At 40.0% G+C, this 20015-nt stretch overlaps 1 protein-coding gene across 2 annotated transcripts in view; it reads right to left on the bottom strand.

The window, feature by feature from the left end:
• Window positions 1-322: 322 nt before the first annotated feature.
• The window catches only part of cplx2b (complexin 2b), a 54981-nt gene continuing 35288 nt past the window's right edge, over window positions 323-20015 (bottom strand). The window contains exons 2-4 of one of the 2 annotated variants that reach the window (XM_086262434.1): window positions 16613-16779; window positions 1389-1564; window positions 323-703 (exon numbers count right to left, since the gene is read on the bottom strand). In XM_086262434.1, coding sequence (XP_086118560.1) covers window positions 506-703; window positions 1389-1564; window positions 16613-16643 — 405 coding nt within the window. In that variant the 5' untranslated portion in view covers window positions 16644-16779 and the 3' untranslated portion in view covers window positions 323-505. The remainder of the gene's footprint in view (window positions 704-1388; window positions 1565-16612; window positions 16780-20015) is intronic. The other variant, XM_086262440.1, reaches the window with a different exon arrangement.

Below are 20015 nucleotides of genomic sequence, written 5' to 3'. Positions count from 1 at the left end.
AAACAGAACATGCTCCATCAACTGGAAAACGCGGTGGAAGTGCCATTTAAACACAAAAGTAAGCAGACACGAATCCACTGTCGTCCAATGCTGTTCTCCACGATGGCCATGCTCCGTCTGTTCTTAATGGGCGTGAACAAGTGCAAAACAACTCAGGTGTAAGAAATGTGAAAGTTTTACAACTACTGCGGTAAAGAAAAGAGGAAGAATGACACTGTCATCAAAGAGTAGAAAAAGCAAAGTAAAAGTTCTCTACAAAGGCAGTGTGTAGCCTCTAACAGTTTGACGAGGACATCCCCCCCCCCCCCCCCCCCTTCCCCAAATTCATTGTGATCCCAAGAACCTCAACATGCCCCGAATCTACACTCAAAGCCCAACAAATAATTTCCTCAGTCTCTTTTCAGTTAACCCAAAGAACCCTTCCTCCCTCTGCCCCGCAGCCTCACCCATGCCAGACCGGACCCTGATTTTAGGGTTCATTTGATTTGTTTTGTGTTTTTTAGTTTTACTTCTTGAACATGTCCTGTAGAGGTCCAGGCAGAAACTTGAGGACGGTGTCAAGGATGCTCTCTTCGTCTTCCTCATCATCATCTCCGCAGCCTCGCGGAATCGCTTTCTTCGGGCGTGTCAGCGATCCCTCGCAGGCTTGCTCCATGGCCGCTTTTTCCTCTGCCTCCTTCTCTTCCTTCTTTTTTAACCCATACTGGACGAAGGAGGAACACCGGTGATGTGCAGGGAAAAAATAAAGGGTCATTAAATGACGAGTGAGACCCACCTCTGTAATCAGACCTAAAATGACATGCAGCATCAGTGCCAGTCTGGGGTGTAACATGTTACAAAGTAATGCGCTACTGTAATAACATTACGTTTTTCAGGAACGCAGTAAAGTAACACGTAGCGATACAAAATTTCTTCTTTTCTTTCCAGTCCTCCCAGTATAGGTTTTTGTTTAGCGTTGAATTGGTTTTGCCTTTTGTTTCGTACTTCAGCCACAATAAACAGCTAACTTTTGGTTAAGAATCAAGTTTTCATTTTGCGTGTCTGCGTTTGGGTCCTCCTCCTCTGTCCAAGGAGTCGGAAGCTGACTGTGACAGAAAGAAAAGTATCAAACAAGTCTGTGTTTCTAAAGTGGAATCATCTCTTTGAACTTTTCTTTGTGTTGTTGTGTTCACATTTAAACTCTAACACAAAAATTGCATGTGCGTCCTCATTAGGCTCGGGTGTGTTGGCGTGCTGGACTGTAGCCTCAGGTTTATATTGTTAGCTGGTAACTAAGTAATTTCTGTGTGTTGCAGCTCAAGTAGCATACAGTAGTGTAGCAGTTTCTCCAGCTTGTGCATTACTTTTGAGAAAAGTAACAAGTAATGTGTAACGACCCCAACACTAACCTTGTCCCTGATGGTCTGCCGTACTTTTTCCCTCTCTGCCTCCATGCGGGCGTGTTTTGCCTTCCTCTCCTCCTCCTGCTGCCTCAGCGCCTCCTGTCGCTCCTCCTCCTTCTTGGCTGCATCCGGGTCCTTCTCCTCCTCCCCGCCTAACATCTTACCCATGTCTTTGGTGGCCCCTGGACAGAAAACATAGAAATACTGTAAGTTCCTTCATCGTTATTATTTTTTTAAATCCAGATGTTAAATGTTTCCAAAACCGAACAAATAAGAAAAAGAAAAATAAGTTGCAGCAATAATTTCACTTAAGAAGAAGTCTAATAATACATTTGTGGCTGCTATGACGCAGACCGATTCAAAAGATAACATGTACCTGACACCTGCTTCTGTCATGGTTATCATCATCATCATCATCATCATAGTTTATTTACATAGCACTTTAAAAACACACAAGGCTGACCAAAGTGCTGAACAATAGAAATATAAGAGATACAGTAATAATAATAAATACGATAAAATAATAAATATAGTAAAAACAAAACACTTTTTTTTTTAGTCAACTATTAAAATACTGTGTGTTTGCATTTCTGAGGATTAGGTGGTGAACAGGTTCACCCAGGAGCTTCAAGGTCCGTTGGAAACAAGACGGAAGAAGAACAGCCAGCTGGAAGAGCTTCAAAGAAACACTGAGACAGAGGAAGACACATTCTTCCATCTGCTGTGGCCATCTGTTATCTCTATCTGTACCTCCGCATTCTGCTACTAAACATAATTCAGACTGAACGTAAGTTTTCAAAGTTTCTGGGCACAGCGTGTGGTGAAAAAATGAGACTTTATTATTATGAAGGAGATAGACTTTGGGCCTTTTTATACTTACAAATGAAAATATTGATCAATTAGAAAAAAATCTGAATGAAATCAAATCAAATATTTAACATCATTTATCAAACAAAAATGCTAACAACCTCTGATTACAGAATAATTAGGTACACATCCCAGTACAGGGTCGGAACCTTGCATGCTTTTCATTAAAAGTCTAAGGTTAACACTTACAATAGTAGAGTGGTGTTATCGGTGACGGTTACAGTCAGATACAATCAATTCTCAGAAATCTAAAAAACTAAAGCAAGCTGAGAAGTTCCCAGAGCAGTAAACAATTTTTTTTTCTGAAAACATTGATTCATTCAGATTCATTCATTGGCATTTTCTGTGTTACAAATACATTTTTTGGTTTATATCATAAAGAGATTAAAACTTAAACCACTGAAGGAAGTCTTTAATCTGCCTCCTCCACATTCTTGGATACGTTTCCCACACACTCACTCTTACTTACATTTGTCACTGGAGTTGCCTTTCAGATGTGAAAGCCACTCCCTCCGGTCTATCGATATTGCTGTTGTTACCTCCGTCTGATCGATAGTAAATACAGGACCACCTGAGAGTGTACAAATTATGGATTGTCCAGCAGAGAGAAAACTTCATCTGAGTATCGATCTGCCTCTCAGGGACTGGTGAGAGGACAGTCTGGCTGGCAGCCTGGTTTTCCAGCCTAGTGCCTTTCTTAAGCCTCACAAGCTGAATATGTCTTACTGCTCAGGCTGCTCAGGTTAATCATTGGAACATAGTCTTCTTGCGGTCCTCGATATGTTCATAAATACAAATACAATCTACAAGGTCTGTAAGTGGCCTGTTTGGAAGCAGATGGGGTCATTAAATATTGATTTTATCCATCATCATCAATTACAAACTCTATAATCTATCACAGATATATTGCAGTTATTTATTGTTATAATGCAGTAAAAACCCGAGTTAGTACCTCTCTTGCACAAGAGTCTAAAGAGACCAATTCTGAGTAAATTACTCAGAAGAAACGTGGCTTTAAAGACTCTGTGGTTCTCTCCTGGGTTTGTGAGCCTAGGGGCAGCTGCTCCTGTTGCTCCTCAGCAGACTCATGCAGTGGCCCTAATTGCCCTGCAGCGCTGTGTGGTGGCAGCAAACCTGCAGATGACAAATTAGCGCTCAGCTGGTGGGAGGGGCAGGCTGTGAAATGTTCCCTGTAACTTGCTGAGGAGGTGGGTTAAGGTCAGAGTGTGTGCTGTGGAGCTTTCATTGTGATAAAACACTCAGTTACACCATGTGTGAGCATGTACAGCTCATGAATCAGACGACCTTGGTTTTTGCCTTCACCTTAGAAATAGCTCAGTAGTTTTCAGATCCTTTAAACAGAGTATTTATCGCATGAGGTTTGCTTCTTTGTTCATTTGCAAAAGGACAATCTGTTATGCAGCAGAGCTCCAGTTATTTAAAAAAACAGTATGCAGCTGTATTCTCGCTTCAGATTATTTTTGAGGTGATGTCCAAGCACCGGACATTTCATGTCTCATTGTGATTTTTTATAGTACTGATGGAACAGAGTGAAGTTCTTTTATTGTTTTTTGCTCCCAATGTGTTCAGTAGGCTCATTCGCTGACAGTTATCTGTATCCATGCAACATGGGTTACAACACTTACTTGAAGCTGTTTACCAGAAAATATGTTCACCAACTCAATGGTAAGTGTCAATAAACACAAAGTACAGCTGAGTCTAATAATGATGTTTTATGGTTATAGTTTCTTAATCACAGTCTTTCAAGTCAAACTAACTATGACTACCTTTCTGGATCAAATGCAGGAACAGCCAAGTGATGTTTCCACCTGCCACCATTAGCACGATTAAAAGTTTAAGGTGTTTTGATAAGACTGTGCATGGTGAATATAATCTGTGTCAAGGATGCTCTCTTTGTCTTCCTCATCATCATCTCCGCAGCCTCGCGGGATCGTTAAAATAATTTCCCAGAGAGGCCTTTGCCCTTTTAACCACTTCAAAGAATGCATTTAGCCCGACTCTTGTATTTTGCTCATTTCTCTCTCTGCGTTTTAGTCTGTCGTTCCATTACCGTCACTGCAGTCCTTTCCTTTCCTTTGCTTCTCATCCATCTCCCTGCTCCACCTTCACCACCTCCAACAATCCATTAGAGGCAAGCTCACAGATTTCCTCTGCAGACAAAGATAGGTAGTTTGAGGCTAAGTGCTCTAACGCCCTCAGTCCTTGCAATGTGCATTCAATCACTCATTACTTCACTATTTCCCAGACTCAAGTCTTTGTGCCACAGGAGCTGTAACCTACAAAAGCTCTGGGTTGGAAGGGGCAGAGATATGGAGCGTGATGGTTGCAGCACGGCTTCATCAGCATAAACTAGCTACCCAAAAGGCAAACAATGGACAGCAGAGAGTCTCTGCAGATAAGATTTGATTGATTTAATAGATTTGGCTGAAGCTGATTAAGGAATGAAGTGGATAAATGTCTCAGCTGTATGTGGACAGATAACAGCAGAGAGAGAGATGCTCGTCATTACAAGCAGAGAGCTTTTACAAGGAGTAATTAGCAGCTGGGAATGAAAACCTCAGAAGAGGCTGAAATGGAAACTGAAATGAAATGGAGAGTAGATGTCTTTGTTGTATTTTCTGCAGTATTTGTCATTTTTATCTTTAAGTGCCTCTGCAGCCCTCTGCCCAACTGGAACAATGATTTGTTCTGTGTGGTGGGAGAATTTTATAAGGCATAAAAATTAACCATAAATTAACTAAGAGCAAAAGAAAAACCAAAATTATTGCTCCTGGTGAAAATAACTGGGCATCACACACACTCAAGGATGTGAGAATGAACAACAATAACTTGTCCTGTACAGAAATGGTTGACAGATTTTCTTTTGTTTTGCTGTAAATAGATCAATATCTTTTTTTGGTCTTTATTAAATAAATAAATAAAAAGGGTTTTTGAGGCTATCTGGAGAATAACTAATGTTGACGGCAAGCTAAAATTAGAGTAAAAGACATTTTTCCATAAAGCAACTCCAGTAAAACTTCTTTTTTCTCCAGGAAACATACGGAAACCTGCTCTACTGAAAATATATGTTTCTCTAAATAGATCAGTAGACCTAAAAATCATCATCAAGCGGCTCTACTTAATAATCATTAGGAACCGTCATGTCAAACTAAGTGCTAAACTTTACAAAATACTCTGATTCCTCAAACTCTGTCCTGATAATCGAACCCTCTTTTAAGCACCTGGCCTTAATCCTGAAAAATAAAAAATATGAAATCCTAAAAAACGAAGAGCAAGGCATTTTCAATAACCATCATCCTGCAACATTTTCAGGTTGAATCCAGGAAAAAAAGAATTTCAAAGAGATCCATTTGCAAATCAGGTAAATCTGACTGAAAAAGCCTTTTAAAAAGATTTGTCAGACTCTGGAATACTTGGTGAGCAACTACGACTTTCACTGGAAGGAAACTGATCCTGGTCTGGGTTTGTGTTACACCTAGTAGCACAAAAATAAAACATTTCATTGTTAGAGGAAAGAATACATCCAATTATTTATAGAGTAATTATTTAAATACATAAAAAATGAATAGAAACTGAATGATACGACATCAGAGATCTAAATTTGGACAACCAGCAGCGTCCAGATATGGTGGTCACTTGCAACATACACTATCAAATTTATGATGGATAATACATCTTTTGCAGAAAAGATTATGGGTTAACCTAAAAGCACAGCAGAGCTTTAGTCATTTAATTTGTTATATAAAAATCATGTTAAAATAATTTTGTTTGTTTTGTGTTGCATTGTAGTTCTGTATGCATTTGGTAGAATTATAAGAAGCCAGTTCGCAGGACAGTCGACGTCTGTGTTTCAGACTTTCATTCGCTTTGTTTTCACTTGTTTAATTTCATTTCACTCATTTATTATGTTGACTCCATGTTGAAAAAATGCTTCTCCAGTGCATTTAAATGCAATGCCCAATGCAATGGGTACTAAGACAGTCTTGGTACCAGCAGCAATTAGAGACAAAGAGCCATCGCAGCCACAGCCTAAAAAAGTGTGGTTAGACATCAACCTGCTCTGAGAAGCAGAAGGGTTTGTATGTAGAATGAGTAAAGACATTTTAAAGACTCAAATATCCCATTCAAATGTGTTTTGATGATACACTGACAAGCTGATTTTTCAGTTTTTCAGTGTTTTAAAACCATGAAATATAGAAACACAAAGTTCTCATGCTCAGTTATCATTGTTTACTCACTGAACTTCACTGTAACGGAAACTCTGACCAAACTTTTCATTTAAAAGAGAACAGATGATAAAATTAATTAATTAATAAATAAAAGACAAGCTATGCCCCACTGACTCCTCCGGCCAGTCAGATGGATGGCAGTGCTGTTGGTTAATTTGTCAGGGGTGGGGAGATTTGAAAAATGAAGCTCATTTTAATAATGGATTACCCTCGTTACCAAATTAGGCCTTCATAATTCACATGAGTGTCTGGATTTGCCACATCGATCAGATATTCGGGCAGCATGACAGGGTAGTTGTTTAACCCTTTGTCAGAATTCCACATTTCCAACTGGGAGCTTCTTTTTGCGGAGTCTAATCGACCGATCGCCATGCCCGCTGGCTTCCTGTCATTACTGTATCCTTATCTTCATCAAGCCTGCACAGGAAATGAGAGGAGGAGCGCGACCTGCGTGGTCAGGACCGGTTCACGCTGATCTCTCAGAGAATATCTGAACATCTTTTATTTGAGCTTCTTTATGAGAAACGGCGAGACATTCGCATGTTTGATAACCTCCAGAACACAAAAAAGGCACGGAGTCCATATTAGGAATAAAATGAACGAACTGATGGCAGAGACAAAACATGGGCAACAGAGAGACTCAGAGATCACATCTTATCACTGGGGTTAATGACAAATTTCAAATATCCACATAGCTAATAATGTTCCACCTTAAAATGAAAAGTCACATATTGTTCTGTGAAAACTTGCTTGATATTTTTGCCAGTCCAAAGAACCCAGATTTCTGATAAAAAATAGTCCTGCTCAGATCCAAGCTCTTTGTTTTGAGGGGTACAGTAAGTGTTGGACATGCGTGCAATCATTTAATCTGAGGATTAAAATTTGATGCATGTACTATTTCATGATATTTGAGTTAAAAATACAGAGCATCTCTCTCTCGCTCATGTGTTTGTGCAGAGTTTTGTTCCCAGCCTGTGTGTGGATCGATCACGCTGCCCTGGACTGATTAATCCAACACATGGAAACTCTGATGAATGTGATTTGTAATTAAATAACCAGTAAATACAAACTGAGGCCTGCAGCTGAAATCTATACCTCAGTCTGCACCAATGAAACGTTCAGGAGGTCTCCCACAAGTAATGACATTAGTGAGGCTCAGCCTGAGAGTGTGTGAGGCTGGATTAGACAAAGTTTGCTTCCATGTGTTGTGTTTTACTGCACACACCTAAATTAAATGACATTTTTCTCTGTGTTTGTGCAGATAAAGCATAAACCGGAACCAGGCCTCAATCATGTCCACATGTGGAGAATTCACAAAGCTTTCCAAAGGCTCAGAAAATACATCACAGAATAAATGTGCACTGTCGTCTACGTGTTGATGGTTTTCTTTTCAAAGGAAAAATAAGTCTTTTTACAAAAAATGTTTCCACCAAGCTTGGAAACTACTATTTAAAATTGTTTAAGAATTAAGTTATAAGAGTGTCACATCTGTTTCATTGTGTTTCTTTTTAGTTTAGTTTTTTAATGTTGAAGTTTCAGGATTTTTTTCTTTGAATTTATGGGATAAATCTTCACTGAAGACTTGAGGAAAAAAAGGTTCTGGAAGCTGACGCATCAGAAACAGGAAAAACTAGGCAGTGTAAGAATCTGAGCAAATGGTAAATAGACAAAACTGCAGTGACTGCAGTGATGGAAACCTTGTCGTAGACAGGGTCAAGTAACTCACTTACCCACAGCAGGAAAGAAGTCCAATCCATGCAGCCTGAGCCCACAGAAGAGCTTCAGTAGAACAAACCTCTGAAAGCCTTATGATAGAAAGATGCTGGTAGACATATTGTGTAGACCGTGGTCAGACTGTCCACAATGTCCACTGCTGAAGGCACCTGTTCTGTGGACATCAGTATCTGAACTGAAGCTGGCTCCATTAAGAGGGCCAGTCCCCACAGTGCCCCCCATTTCCAGCTTTACAGTAGAAATAAATATGGTTTTGGCCTCTATGGATGATTTTCACTCTAAAATCTGCAGCCATACACGTATGCGTTCATGTTCTCATATTTTAGTCCAGATTAATATCTGAGAGTAAAAAGTTTAATCGATGGAGGAACGTTCACTGGGAAACTTTTCAGGCAATATAACTTGGTCTTGGTGCTTTGGTGTAATAAAGTGGGGGTTCTTCACAATATCGACTAGCTAAAACGTGCCTGATCCACAGTAGGAAAGACAAATATGACTTTAGTAAAAAAAAATGTACATTTCTTTTCACTTTTTTATTCCCTTTCTCCTGTTTATTTCCATATTTCTGTGTTTGTATGTTAATGGCACGAGAGTTCCTCACCTCATTTAAAGCCAGCGTGTAGTTAATAGGTTACTGCTGCCAGCTAGTGTCATGGAGATTATGTTTTGCTTTTGTGTGCTTCACCCTAAAGACCAAAACTCCATACAAAACATATGAAATGAACACTGTGCTCACAATGTTTTCTCCACTGATGTTCCAAATGCCAAAAATGATGAAGTGTTAATATTTAAATGTAGCAGAGTCTTTTCTTATTAAAATAAAATAAAAACAAACATTTTTCAAATAGTTTTATTCAGCGTTAGTCTCCCACTATAAAAAAATATATTAGGGGCATTGCTCTATCAGCTCTTTGCCATGGCATTAATAATTTACCTACCATTGATGCCTCAGCTTCCATAGACGACCTGCTATCTCACTATAACAATGAACTTATCAACCTCTTAGATACCTTGGCTCCCCCAAAAAACTTGAAAACTTGAACTCTCGCTCTGCCCCATGGTATTCATCCGAACTTCGCCAACTTAAAGCTACTGGACGCCACCTGGAACGTCTCTCCAGGAAAACAGGACTTACTATTCATAAGGACATGTGTCTCAGTCATATACAACATTATAAAGAAGCTATTCATCATGCTAAATCTGCCTACTACCCCTCTGTTATTGAATCCGCTAAAGGGAACACACACTTTGTTTTCTACATTACATAATATTGTTAAACCCCCAGATACCTTTGAAATACATACACACTCTGCTGCAGTTTGCAACAACTTTACCAACAACATCTTTATCAACAACTGTCCTCGTCCTGTGATATGGTCAATTGTTCTATCTGCATTTTTTGCCCTTCTCAACTGTCATCCTCTCTATCCAATTTTGAACTTCCCACAATAATTCAGCTAACTTCCATAATTACTAAGTTAAAGTCATCATCGTGTAAACTTGATCCACTGCCGACTAATCTTGTCAAACTCTCATTCCCGTCTCTTGCCCCACTGATTACTAATATCATACACTCCTCTCTTATATCTGGTTCTGTTCCTTATTCTCTTAAAACTGCAATAATAACACCCATACTGAAAAAGAATGGTTCAGATCCCTCCAATCTAAATAATTTCAGGCCAATTTCAAATCTCCCTTTCTTAGCAAAAATTCTGGAAAAGATATCTAGCTGCACAGGTTCATCGTCATCTCACTGGAAATAACTTGTGCGAACAGTTTCAGTCCGGCTTCCATTCAAGTCACAGTACAGAAACAGCCCTAGTAAAAATCACCAATGATCTTCTGCTTGCAGCTGACTCTGGACTTATCTCCATCCTCATTCTCCTTGACCTCACAGCAGCTTTTGACACTATCTCCCACTGCATCCTTCTTCACAGATTAGCATCTATTGGTATCAATGGTACAGTACTCGCCTGGTTTACCTCTTATCTCTCTGGCCGCTCACAGTTTGTTTAATTACTCACTCACAGATCATGGTCTACTCCAGTTAATTCCGGTGTACCCCAAGGCTCTGTCCTGGGTCCTTAACTTTTTATCATCTATCTACTACCCCTAGGTAATATTTTCAGGAAGCATAGCATCCAGTTTCACTGCCACGCAGATGACACCCAGCTCTACCTGTCCCCCAAACACACAGCTACTCTCCCACCCAGATCCATTTCTGACTGTTTAAGTGAAATCAAGGTCTGGTTTACTCACAACTTTCTTAAACTTAATGGCAATAAAACAGAATTCATTTTATCAAAACTGAATATAGTCCCAACCACAAGTCTTTCATTATCCATTGATAACTCTGTTGTCACACCTTCCCCTCAGGTTAAGAGTCTTGGTGTCATCCCCGATAGCACTCTGTCCTTCACAGCACATATAAATAATATCACTCGGTCTTCCTACTTTCATCTCCGTAATATTAACCGCCTTCGTCCCTCACTCACTCCAAACAGTACTACCATACTTGTCAATGCTCTTGTCACATCTCGTTTAGATTACTGTAATTCTCTTCTCTATGGTCAACCTCATAAATCCATCCATAAATTGCAATTAGTTCAAAATACAGCTGCTCGTATTATTTCCATAACTAGATCCACTGAACATATAACACCTGTTCTTAAACAGCTCCATAGGCTTCCAATTCACCTCAAGATCCTACTTCTCACTTTCAAAGCGCTTCATAACCTTGCTCCTCCATATTTATCCGATCTTCTCCATACATACTCACCCCATCGTACACTCTTTTTTTTCTAAGCCTCAGATTCTGCAGGGTTTTTATTTTTAGACTAATGTCCTTACACGACCACCTCAACACACTCCCACTTCATATCAGAATGGTCATGTTCCACCTCAGGACTGAAACCGTGTTTTGTTTTTTGTTTTGTGTGTGTGTGTGTGTGTGTTTGTTTGCTTGTATATATTCATGAACAGCCAGCTGTGTCCTGGTGAAATAAATGCCACCCTGTTCCAAGGGAAAAGGTCACTGCACTCAAGCACACCTCTACAGGAGCTAAATTACAACAAACACAAACATTGGGGATGGATGGATGGACAGGTGGTTGGATGGATGATAAAGGAATGGATGAATGGGTGGATGGATGTTATAAGGAAATGGCTGATGCTGTTTTACTTGTTCAAATGTAACAGCTCATTTAATATTATTAACTGACAAAACTAACACTATTAGCAGACAGGTGCCAGTACTTAACAATAAAGTAACACAATTTTTTTAGGGACTATGAAAGTATTCTGATTCTGATGATTCTGATGAATGTGACGACTTTAAAGCTTGAGAGAGGAAAGACGATCACGGTTACTTTAATCCCATATTTGTGTGATAAAGAATGTGTTCAGATGCAAGGAGGCAACGGTTTGCTGTCAGTAATGAAATTATTTAATCTTATTTACTCTAATATGCCACACGTTAGCAGCATTATTTACAAAAATATTCTGTGCTGTGAATCAGGGTTGACATGACTTGGCGTTGTCACGATCCTGGGTCATTTGACCCAGCGTTTCAAGTTTTAGTTTTGTTTTTTTAAATGTTTATGGTTTATGTTTAAGTTCATTAGGTTATCTAAGTTCGTTTGTTTATCAGATTCCCTTGTGTTTTCAACGCCTGTGTTAAGTCTTCCTTGTCCTTTTATGTGTTTCATGTCTGAATGTCTTTTGTTATCAAGTTCATCTAGTCATGTCTGTGTTTCATTATGTTTCCCGTTTTATTTTGAAGAGGTCCTGTGTTCTTAGGTCAAATGTGATTAGTTGTATTCTCCCCTTGTGACTTTGTTATGTTCATTTGTTTCAGCTGTTTCCCTATGTGTTTCCACTTCCCTCATTATCCTCCTGTGTGTATTTAGTCCGTGTGTTTTCAGTCATTCCTTGTCAGGTCGTCTGCTAATCCACGTTGTGTCTCCAGGTATCAACGCCAGTCTTCATGTTTACGTTTTTTTTTTTCATGTTTTACTTTTAGTTCACCCAGTTTAGGTTTTTGTTTAGTTTCACCCATGCCCTTTGTTTGTATCCATTTTTGCCAGCCTTAATAAACGGCTTGTTTTTGTCCACGCCACGTTTCACATTCTGTTTTGGACTGCAATTGAGTCCTTTTTACAATACATACTCACGTAATGTCACCTCAGCCAGACTGTGACAGGCGTTAAGGCCTACCTGTGCATTTATGCATGTGACTGAACCAATGTGGATCATTAAAATATCACCAGATCACCTGATAAATGGGCATTGGCACTTAGGTCACATGCCCCATAAGCCAGATTCTATGAATCATCAAATGCAGGTGGCATCTTTGCCTGTTGGGGCATCACTGGAAGCTCTAATTTGCATTTGTTCACTCAACTACTTCTGACCCAACCCAGATCTCGGCTGAAGTCCCGGGGTGACCGTGCGTTTGCTCTGGCTGCCCCGGTACTGTGGAATACCCTTCCTCTCGACCTCCGCGCATCTGATTCCATTGCACTGTTCAAATCACGACTAAAAACCCACTTATTCAATCTTGCCTTTCCCTCTAGTTAATATTTCTTTTATGATTTTATTTCATGTACTTTTATGCTCATTTAAATTCTTGTTTGCTCTGTACCTGTTGCTTTCCTATGTATCAGTGACAGCTACCTGCTTGCATACTTAGTACTTGCTTTGGTCCTATTTCTATTATCCTGCTCCTGTTCTCTATGTTACTTGTTAAGCAACTTGGCATACCCTTGGTTTTTAAGTGTGCTTTATAAATAAAGTTTATTATTATTATTATTATTATTATTATTATTATTATTATTATTATTATTTGTTGGGGAGGAGGCCCCGGGGCAGACCCAGGACACGCTGGAGAGATTATATCTCTCGGCTGGCCTGGGAACGCCTTGGTGTTCCCCCGGATAAGCTGGAGGAGGTGGCTGGGGAGAGGGAGGTCTGGGCCTCTTTGCTTAGGCTGCTGCCCCCGCGACCCGGCACCGGACAAAGCGGATGAAGATGGATGGATGGATTATTTGTTGATCTTATTGAGCCAGCTTGTCTGCAGCAACATGTGAAACTGTCGAAACATTACTGTACACCAGAAGCAACTGTTGAAGGCAGCAACACTAGCTCTCTTATGAGAAAGAGCGATAGAAGAGAACACACACAAGGAATAAGCATAGAAGAATCGATTGCAGGAAAACTGAGAAGAAGAAAGGAAGAAGGAGTCAAAGGAGAGGAGCAGATATAAATTAGTCCTGTGACAAAGTGGGAAGGCTGAGCTTTAAAGGAATAAATCTCATTTCATTTTGGCCGGTAGTCACCGAGCTGACTGAACTAGATGAGAGGGCTGATTTAAGGAGGCATAACCTCAGTACCCTTGGGGGACCTTCACTTACAAGAACATTCACTTAGATCTGTTTTAGTTTGCTCTTCGTGAATGAGCCCAATCTCAGCTAGCATAAAAGCCACATGGGGTGTAAATGACAGGCTGAGTCAAAAATATGGAATTGCAAAGGAAATACAAGAGGATAAAACTTATTATCACCATTATTGTGATAAATCTCCTTTCCTGTTACAGTTTGTCAGTGAAATAAACTAAATATGTTTTTTTAAAACCAAAAAATAAGAAACGAGAGAACTAAAGTGCTGCTGCTGAGGTTGGACGTGCCTTTGCATAAATATGCACACATACACAACAGGTTTTAAAATGAGGACAGTGCTCTGTGGGAAACATCTACAGGCTTCTCCACCACAGTACCCACACCAAACACCTAAACTTTCTTTATGCCTTCAACAAATTTCACTTAAAGTATAGATTTGAGTAGGGCTGCCACAAACGATTATTTTGATAGTCGACTAGTCACCGATTATTTTTGCGATTAGTCGACTAATCAGATCATGCATCCATTGGACGTAAAACGTACAGCTTATTGCACCAGCACGCATCTGCTCTTATATAACTATCATTAGCTTACAGCTTTAAGTGTTTAAGGTATGTACTAACTAAAAATAAAGACAAGATGATAGTTTATTAAATTTTGATGAAATTTGCAGATTGTTTCGGTGAACTTTAATAAACTCCTTGCTATCTAAAATATAACGGGACACCGGAGTATATTCTCGAGCATCTCGCAGTTCTGATAATCAGTTGTCTGCTTGACGTTTATTCAGCTGTGTAAAAACTACAACTTTAATCTCAGCCAAACCGATTTACTCAGGAACAAATAAAATACTAAAAAAAGCCAAACAATAACATTTTTAAGTTATCTAAGTGACTTATATGTGTTTAACCTGAGTAGCGAAAGACGGCGGTGGGTTTGAAAACGATTTGCCGGGAGTCCGGTGTTCTCACGGGCTCTAGTGAGCCTTGACCCCGGCTAGCTATCGAGCTAGTGGGTAACAGACTTCTCTGAAAATGTAGGAGCGCTTTTGAAAATGTGTGGTGTCTTGATAAACTGAGCAGATATTTGAGGTTTACACAGATGCATTCTCGCCTGAAAATATGTTAAACGTTTATTTTGTGACCCAGAAAGTATAATAAGAGTAATATTAAAACTAACTAGCTGCCGCCATTGTTGGAAACTGAGCAGGGCTGCGCTATGAATTCTGGGACAGAGCTACTTCTTCTTCGGGGTTTAACGGCAGCTGGCATCCTTGTACATGCAGTGCTGCCATCTTCTGTTTCAGTCCGTTATTACAATCTTAAATTATACTACTTATTCCTGCGTCTTTTGGGATCTTACAAAGCTTCAAACGACACGTCGACTATTAAATCAGTCATCGACGATTTTGATAGTCGACGTAATCGTGACTAGTCGACCAATCGTGGCAGCCCTAGATTTGAGAGCTCAAAGCACTGGAACTTGACCCATTTGCTAGTCCACTGAATTAGCCTCAGGGAGGAGGACCAATTTTTGGGAGCTTCTGGTGCAGTCAGGTCAGGTTTCCAGTTCACACATTCATTTTTATGAAGCCAGATACATTTTTTTAAATGCTACTAGAAGCCTATATGGTTGTCAGGTGATAGCTATAGTAATCACAGCCATACATTTTTAGATGTAATTTGTAACGGCCGCCATTTTCTTTGTGAGTATTTATTGCATTGCGTGCTGCGGGGGAAAGCCTGTTCTAATGTTTGAGTCTATTTTTTAGCACCTGACCACCCCTTTTTGCTTCTCATCCGTAAACTCTCTCCATACTCGTTCATGTGATTCTTGCGTAGGTGGTTGAAGAGGTTTGTCGTGTTTGAGTCTGTGGTAGGGACCTGTTTACGGCATAATTTGCATAGTACAGTTTTCTGGTCCGTGTCAGACTTTTTCATAACCAAACCCTGTCCATGCTACAGCAGTAGCCCCTCCTTTAGGAATAAGGTCCTGGATTTGTTTTGACTGGTCCTTCTGTTTGGAGCTACCTGGTTCTGCCTCATCTTCACTGGCCATGCTGGTATTCTCTGTGCATGCATCCATGTGGTGACTGTAAGCACCATTTATAGCTACTTCATGTTTTTATTTGAGGTAATTTGTTTGATGCATATTCTGAAATTTGATGTTTGAGAATGATGTATATAATTTCAGTTTATTTTGAAAAGTCTCAACAGGATCTTGAGCTTTAATATGAAAGGTTTATGTGGGAAAATAAACAGAATAAGCAGATGGCAGAGTCACACGATTGTTTTTGCTAACGAAAGTACGCATAGAAACAGTCATCTGTCTGTCCATAGTGTGGTTATTTTAAATATAAGCGCAAGAGAGAACTTTAAGAAATTAATATAGCCACTACAGTGACCATCAAAACGATGAAAAAATATTGCCATAAACAGTTTATTTTGCGACACCACGAGACAAACAATAGCGTAATAAGAAAACGATAGATGTTTTCATATTGGCATCCAATATATATTGTCCTATTGAACAACCCTACTTCTGCTGCAGCGGCATCCCACAGTGGAGAATCAAGCGTGACTCCCCAAGAAGACTTAGCTTGAGCAAGTTGAAGACGATCTTAAATGACGACGTCTAACCCTTGAGTAAGCAAAGGTCAAGGCCACAGATCACAAGGCCTGGAAGTGCATCGTTGACCAAGATGGAAACCCTACAACACCCACGGCAATGTATTGGCTTCATGCACGACCTCTCCTGCTGACTGCCAGCTAGGGACAAAAGATCTCTCCTTTACTTTCTACATGGACTATCTACATGCAGCCATGTGATCGAACATAACTGGTCAAACTACAAGCCGATTCAAAGAGAAACCAGAAAGCCTTCATGTTTATATGCACATATGTGTTTGTACAGCATCTTAAACAGAAAATATCTCCAACTCTAATGTATTCTCAGGAAAAGCATTTAGGACTGCAGTACTTACCACCTAGAGCTTGCTTCATTACAAAATCCATGATTCCTGCTGATTAGTACAGATGTTCTTCTTCAAGCTGGAGACAACTGAGCATTCAGCCACCAAGCCCGGGATCTGTGAGTGTCTCAGTTCTTCCCCCTTCCTCTGTGATGCCGAGCGTCTTCAGCAACTCTCTGCTGGACACAAGAGATTGAAAAAAGAAGCAATTAAACAAACCATACAGCTGTAAAACAGTAAACTGTTTTCCTCACATAGAAAAACACACCAGTGATTTGATTTAAATTTAAGCTTTTGCAGCTGTAAACAATCATATTTCCTCCTTTGTAGAAAGTGCATGATTACATCTCCAAACACGGTGAAAGATCCGCAACACGCCTGGCATCAGGCAGCATGAGACAGCATTTCCTTCTGAGTTTAAAACAACACATAATGGGATCTTTTTAACACTCTTTACCCCGTGACAGATATCCCTTCCTGGGAAGATCGTAGATCAATACTGAGCCCTTTTGCTCTGAGTCACTTATCCGACTGTAACTGAATACCAGAGCAGTCAATAAGTGGTCATACATATTTAATGGAAAAGTGAAAGAAATGCAGTTGTTTTCTATTTAGATTGACCTGAAACATATGAAAAATACTAAACATGTATGAGAAAATCAGGCTGTGCTCACTCATACAGCATCAACATAAAAACACACACTAGATTCATGAGAATGAAAAATCCTGTCTACATCAAAAGTCTATATCTAATTAATATTTCATACACTATGCTAATCTCACTGTCTCACTTTCAGAAGCGACTTCGTGTATTTCAACCCAGCTGGTAATAAAATCACTTTTGCATAAATTTCATCTTTAGCTAAATCTGATTTACTCAGCTTCAGTAAAGCTGCAGGTTTGACTGTGATTCAGTGACTGCAGTGCACACTTTTGTGTCTGTAATCAGAATTATTATTTAAACTGATTCTCAGAATAAATCGATCAGGTGGAATTACCAGCTGAGACATCGACTGTGCAGTAAAAAACTGTCGTATCATCTGTACAGAGACTGCAGATGAAAAATGTGAGCATGTAATGATTATTGCTGCTTTTCTGGAGTACTGATGGAACAAACTGTCATAAGATCTGATACTTGAAGATAAAATGCTGAAAATATGGCTGCATGTACAGGTCCTATTAAAGAGGTAATGTATGGATTTAACCGGTGCAAGAAAATAAAAATCCAGAATGTAAATAATGCAAGAGTGAATATGCATCTCGAAGAAGAAGCTCAGAAAAATTTAGCTAGCTGTAATATCAAATCCAGGAATTTGGATGACATTGGTACCAACTAGGGATGCCAAGATTAGTCGACTAGTCACGATTACGATTTAAAGTTATAGTTTTTACACAGCTGAATAAACGTCAAGCAGACAACTGATTATCAGAAATGTGCGATGCTCGAGAATATACTCCGGTGTCCTGTTATATTTTAGATAGCAAGGAGTTTATTAAACTTCACCAAAACAATCTGCTAATTTCATTCAAATTTAACAAACTATCATCTTGTCTTTATTTTTAGTTAGTACATACCTTAAACACTTAAAGCTGTAAGCTAATGATAGTTATATAAGAGCAGATGCATGCTGGTGCAATAAGCTGTACGTTTTACGTCCAATGGATGATGATCTGATTAGTCGACTAATCGCAAAAATAATCGGTGACTAGTCGACTATCAAAATAATCGTTTGTGGCAGCCCTAGTACCAACTACTATATTTTCCATCCATCCATCTTCTTCCGCTTATCAGGGGCCGGGTTGTGGGGGCAGCAGCCTAAGCAGAGAAGCCCAGACCTCCCTCTCCCCGGCCACCTGCTCCAGCTTTTCCGTGGGAACCCCAATGCATTCCCAGACCACCTGAGAGATATAATATCTCCAGCGTGTCCGGGTACTTAAACTCTTCCACTTGGGGCAGGAACTCATCCCTGACCTGAAGTGGGCAGTCCACCCTTTTCCAGCTGAGGACCATGGCTTCAGATTTGGAGATGCTGATTCTCACACTCAGCTGTGAACAATTCCAGTGCAAGCTGGAGGCCATGACCCGATGAAGCCAACAGAACCACATCATCTGCGTAAAGCAGAGATGAGATTCAGAGACCACCCAAGTGAAAGCCAAATTGGCTACACCTAGAAATTCTGTCCATATAAATTACGAACAAAATCCGTGACAAAGGGCAGTCCTGGCAGAGTCCATCACCCACCGGGAACGAGTCTGACTTATTGTTGGCTTTGCAGACCAAGCTCTTGCAATGGTTGTATAAGGATCGAATGGCCGGTAGCGATATTCCCGAAGCACCTCCCACAGGACACTCCGAGGGACACAGTCGAATGCCAAATCTACTATATTTTTTTAAAGTAAAACATCTAATTTATTATGGTGACATTAAACTGGCCAACATGACACTCACCGTGCATGTTCTTCAAATAGTTGACACTAAGGAGATGAGTGATAAAACTATGGTAACAGTTTGTTAGCATTGACAACGCTAGCAGTGCAGATTTTCTTCCCATCTGAAGAAAACATGCACAATATGTGCTGTGCAAAGTTTGGATTTTAAGTTTTCTTTTTTCTTTGTTGGCTTCTTGGTCATTAGACAAATTGCAGCCTGAATGCTCATTGGCCCATTCTGAATACAGTGCCCCATCCTGTGCTGCTGTATAAACTCACTTGTATCTATTTGATTAACTGTGCAAGTGGCAGCCAAGATGAAATCCTCCACATTTATTGCACCTGGCGAACCAGAACAGCATTTCCATTTTGAAGCAGATCTCTCCTGCTCTCCTCGCTGAACACTCGTGGCATCATTTTGATACGCCAGTATTTGCCAGGGCTGAATGGTGCCGGGATGAAATAGGAAGGGACGGCAGATTGAGCTGCACAGCTTATTCTGGGAGGTGACACGGGAGACGAGGCCGAGTGGGATGGCAATCCGTTTGTAACTGTGACCGAACGCCTCGAGGGGTGAAGTACCTCATTTCAATACACACACATTCAGAAATTCAAAATCGGCATGCTCACCCACACGCAAGATTTGATTAAAAAGACTGCAAATGTATGCTGATAGACAATAGAAGAAATGTCAGACTGTTAACCTGGTGAGGAGAGTAAGTGTTTCTGCATGAATGTGTGCGTGCTTACGGAGAGGTGCATGCAGAAATATGTGACTATCATTTGAGTTTAACTGGAATCACATGTATTTTGTCATGTTTCTCAGGTCTGTCTGAATTTCTACGAACATTATTGCTAAGGATTGTCTTATTGCATTGGAGTCACACTGGGTTAAATATGTACACTTGGGTTTTAAGGCGTATTTATTATTTTCTTCTTTTTTTGGGTTGTATGGAAGCCCCAAACGCAATTTCATTGTTCTTG

The sequence above is a fragment of the Aulonocara sp. 'chitande type north' Nkhata Bay genome, linkage group LG2, assembly GCF_057382095.1.
Source record: "Aulonocara sp. 'chitande type north' Nkhata Bay isolate Kocher_YH1m ecotype deep benthic linkage group LG2, A_spYH_male_GT1.1, whole genome shotgun sequence".
Taxonomy (NCBI): Eukaryota; Metazoa; Chordata; class Actinopteri; order Cichliformes; family Cichlidae; genus Aulonocara; species Aulonocara sp. 'chitande type north' Nkhata Bay.
This window is presented reverse-complemented; position numbering and strand designations above follow the sequence as displayed.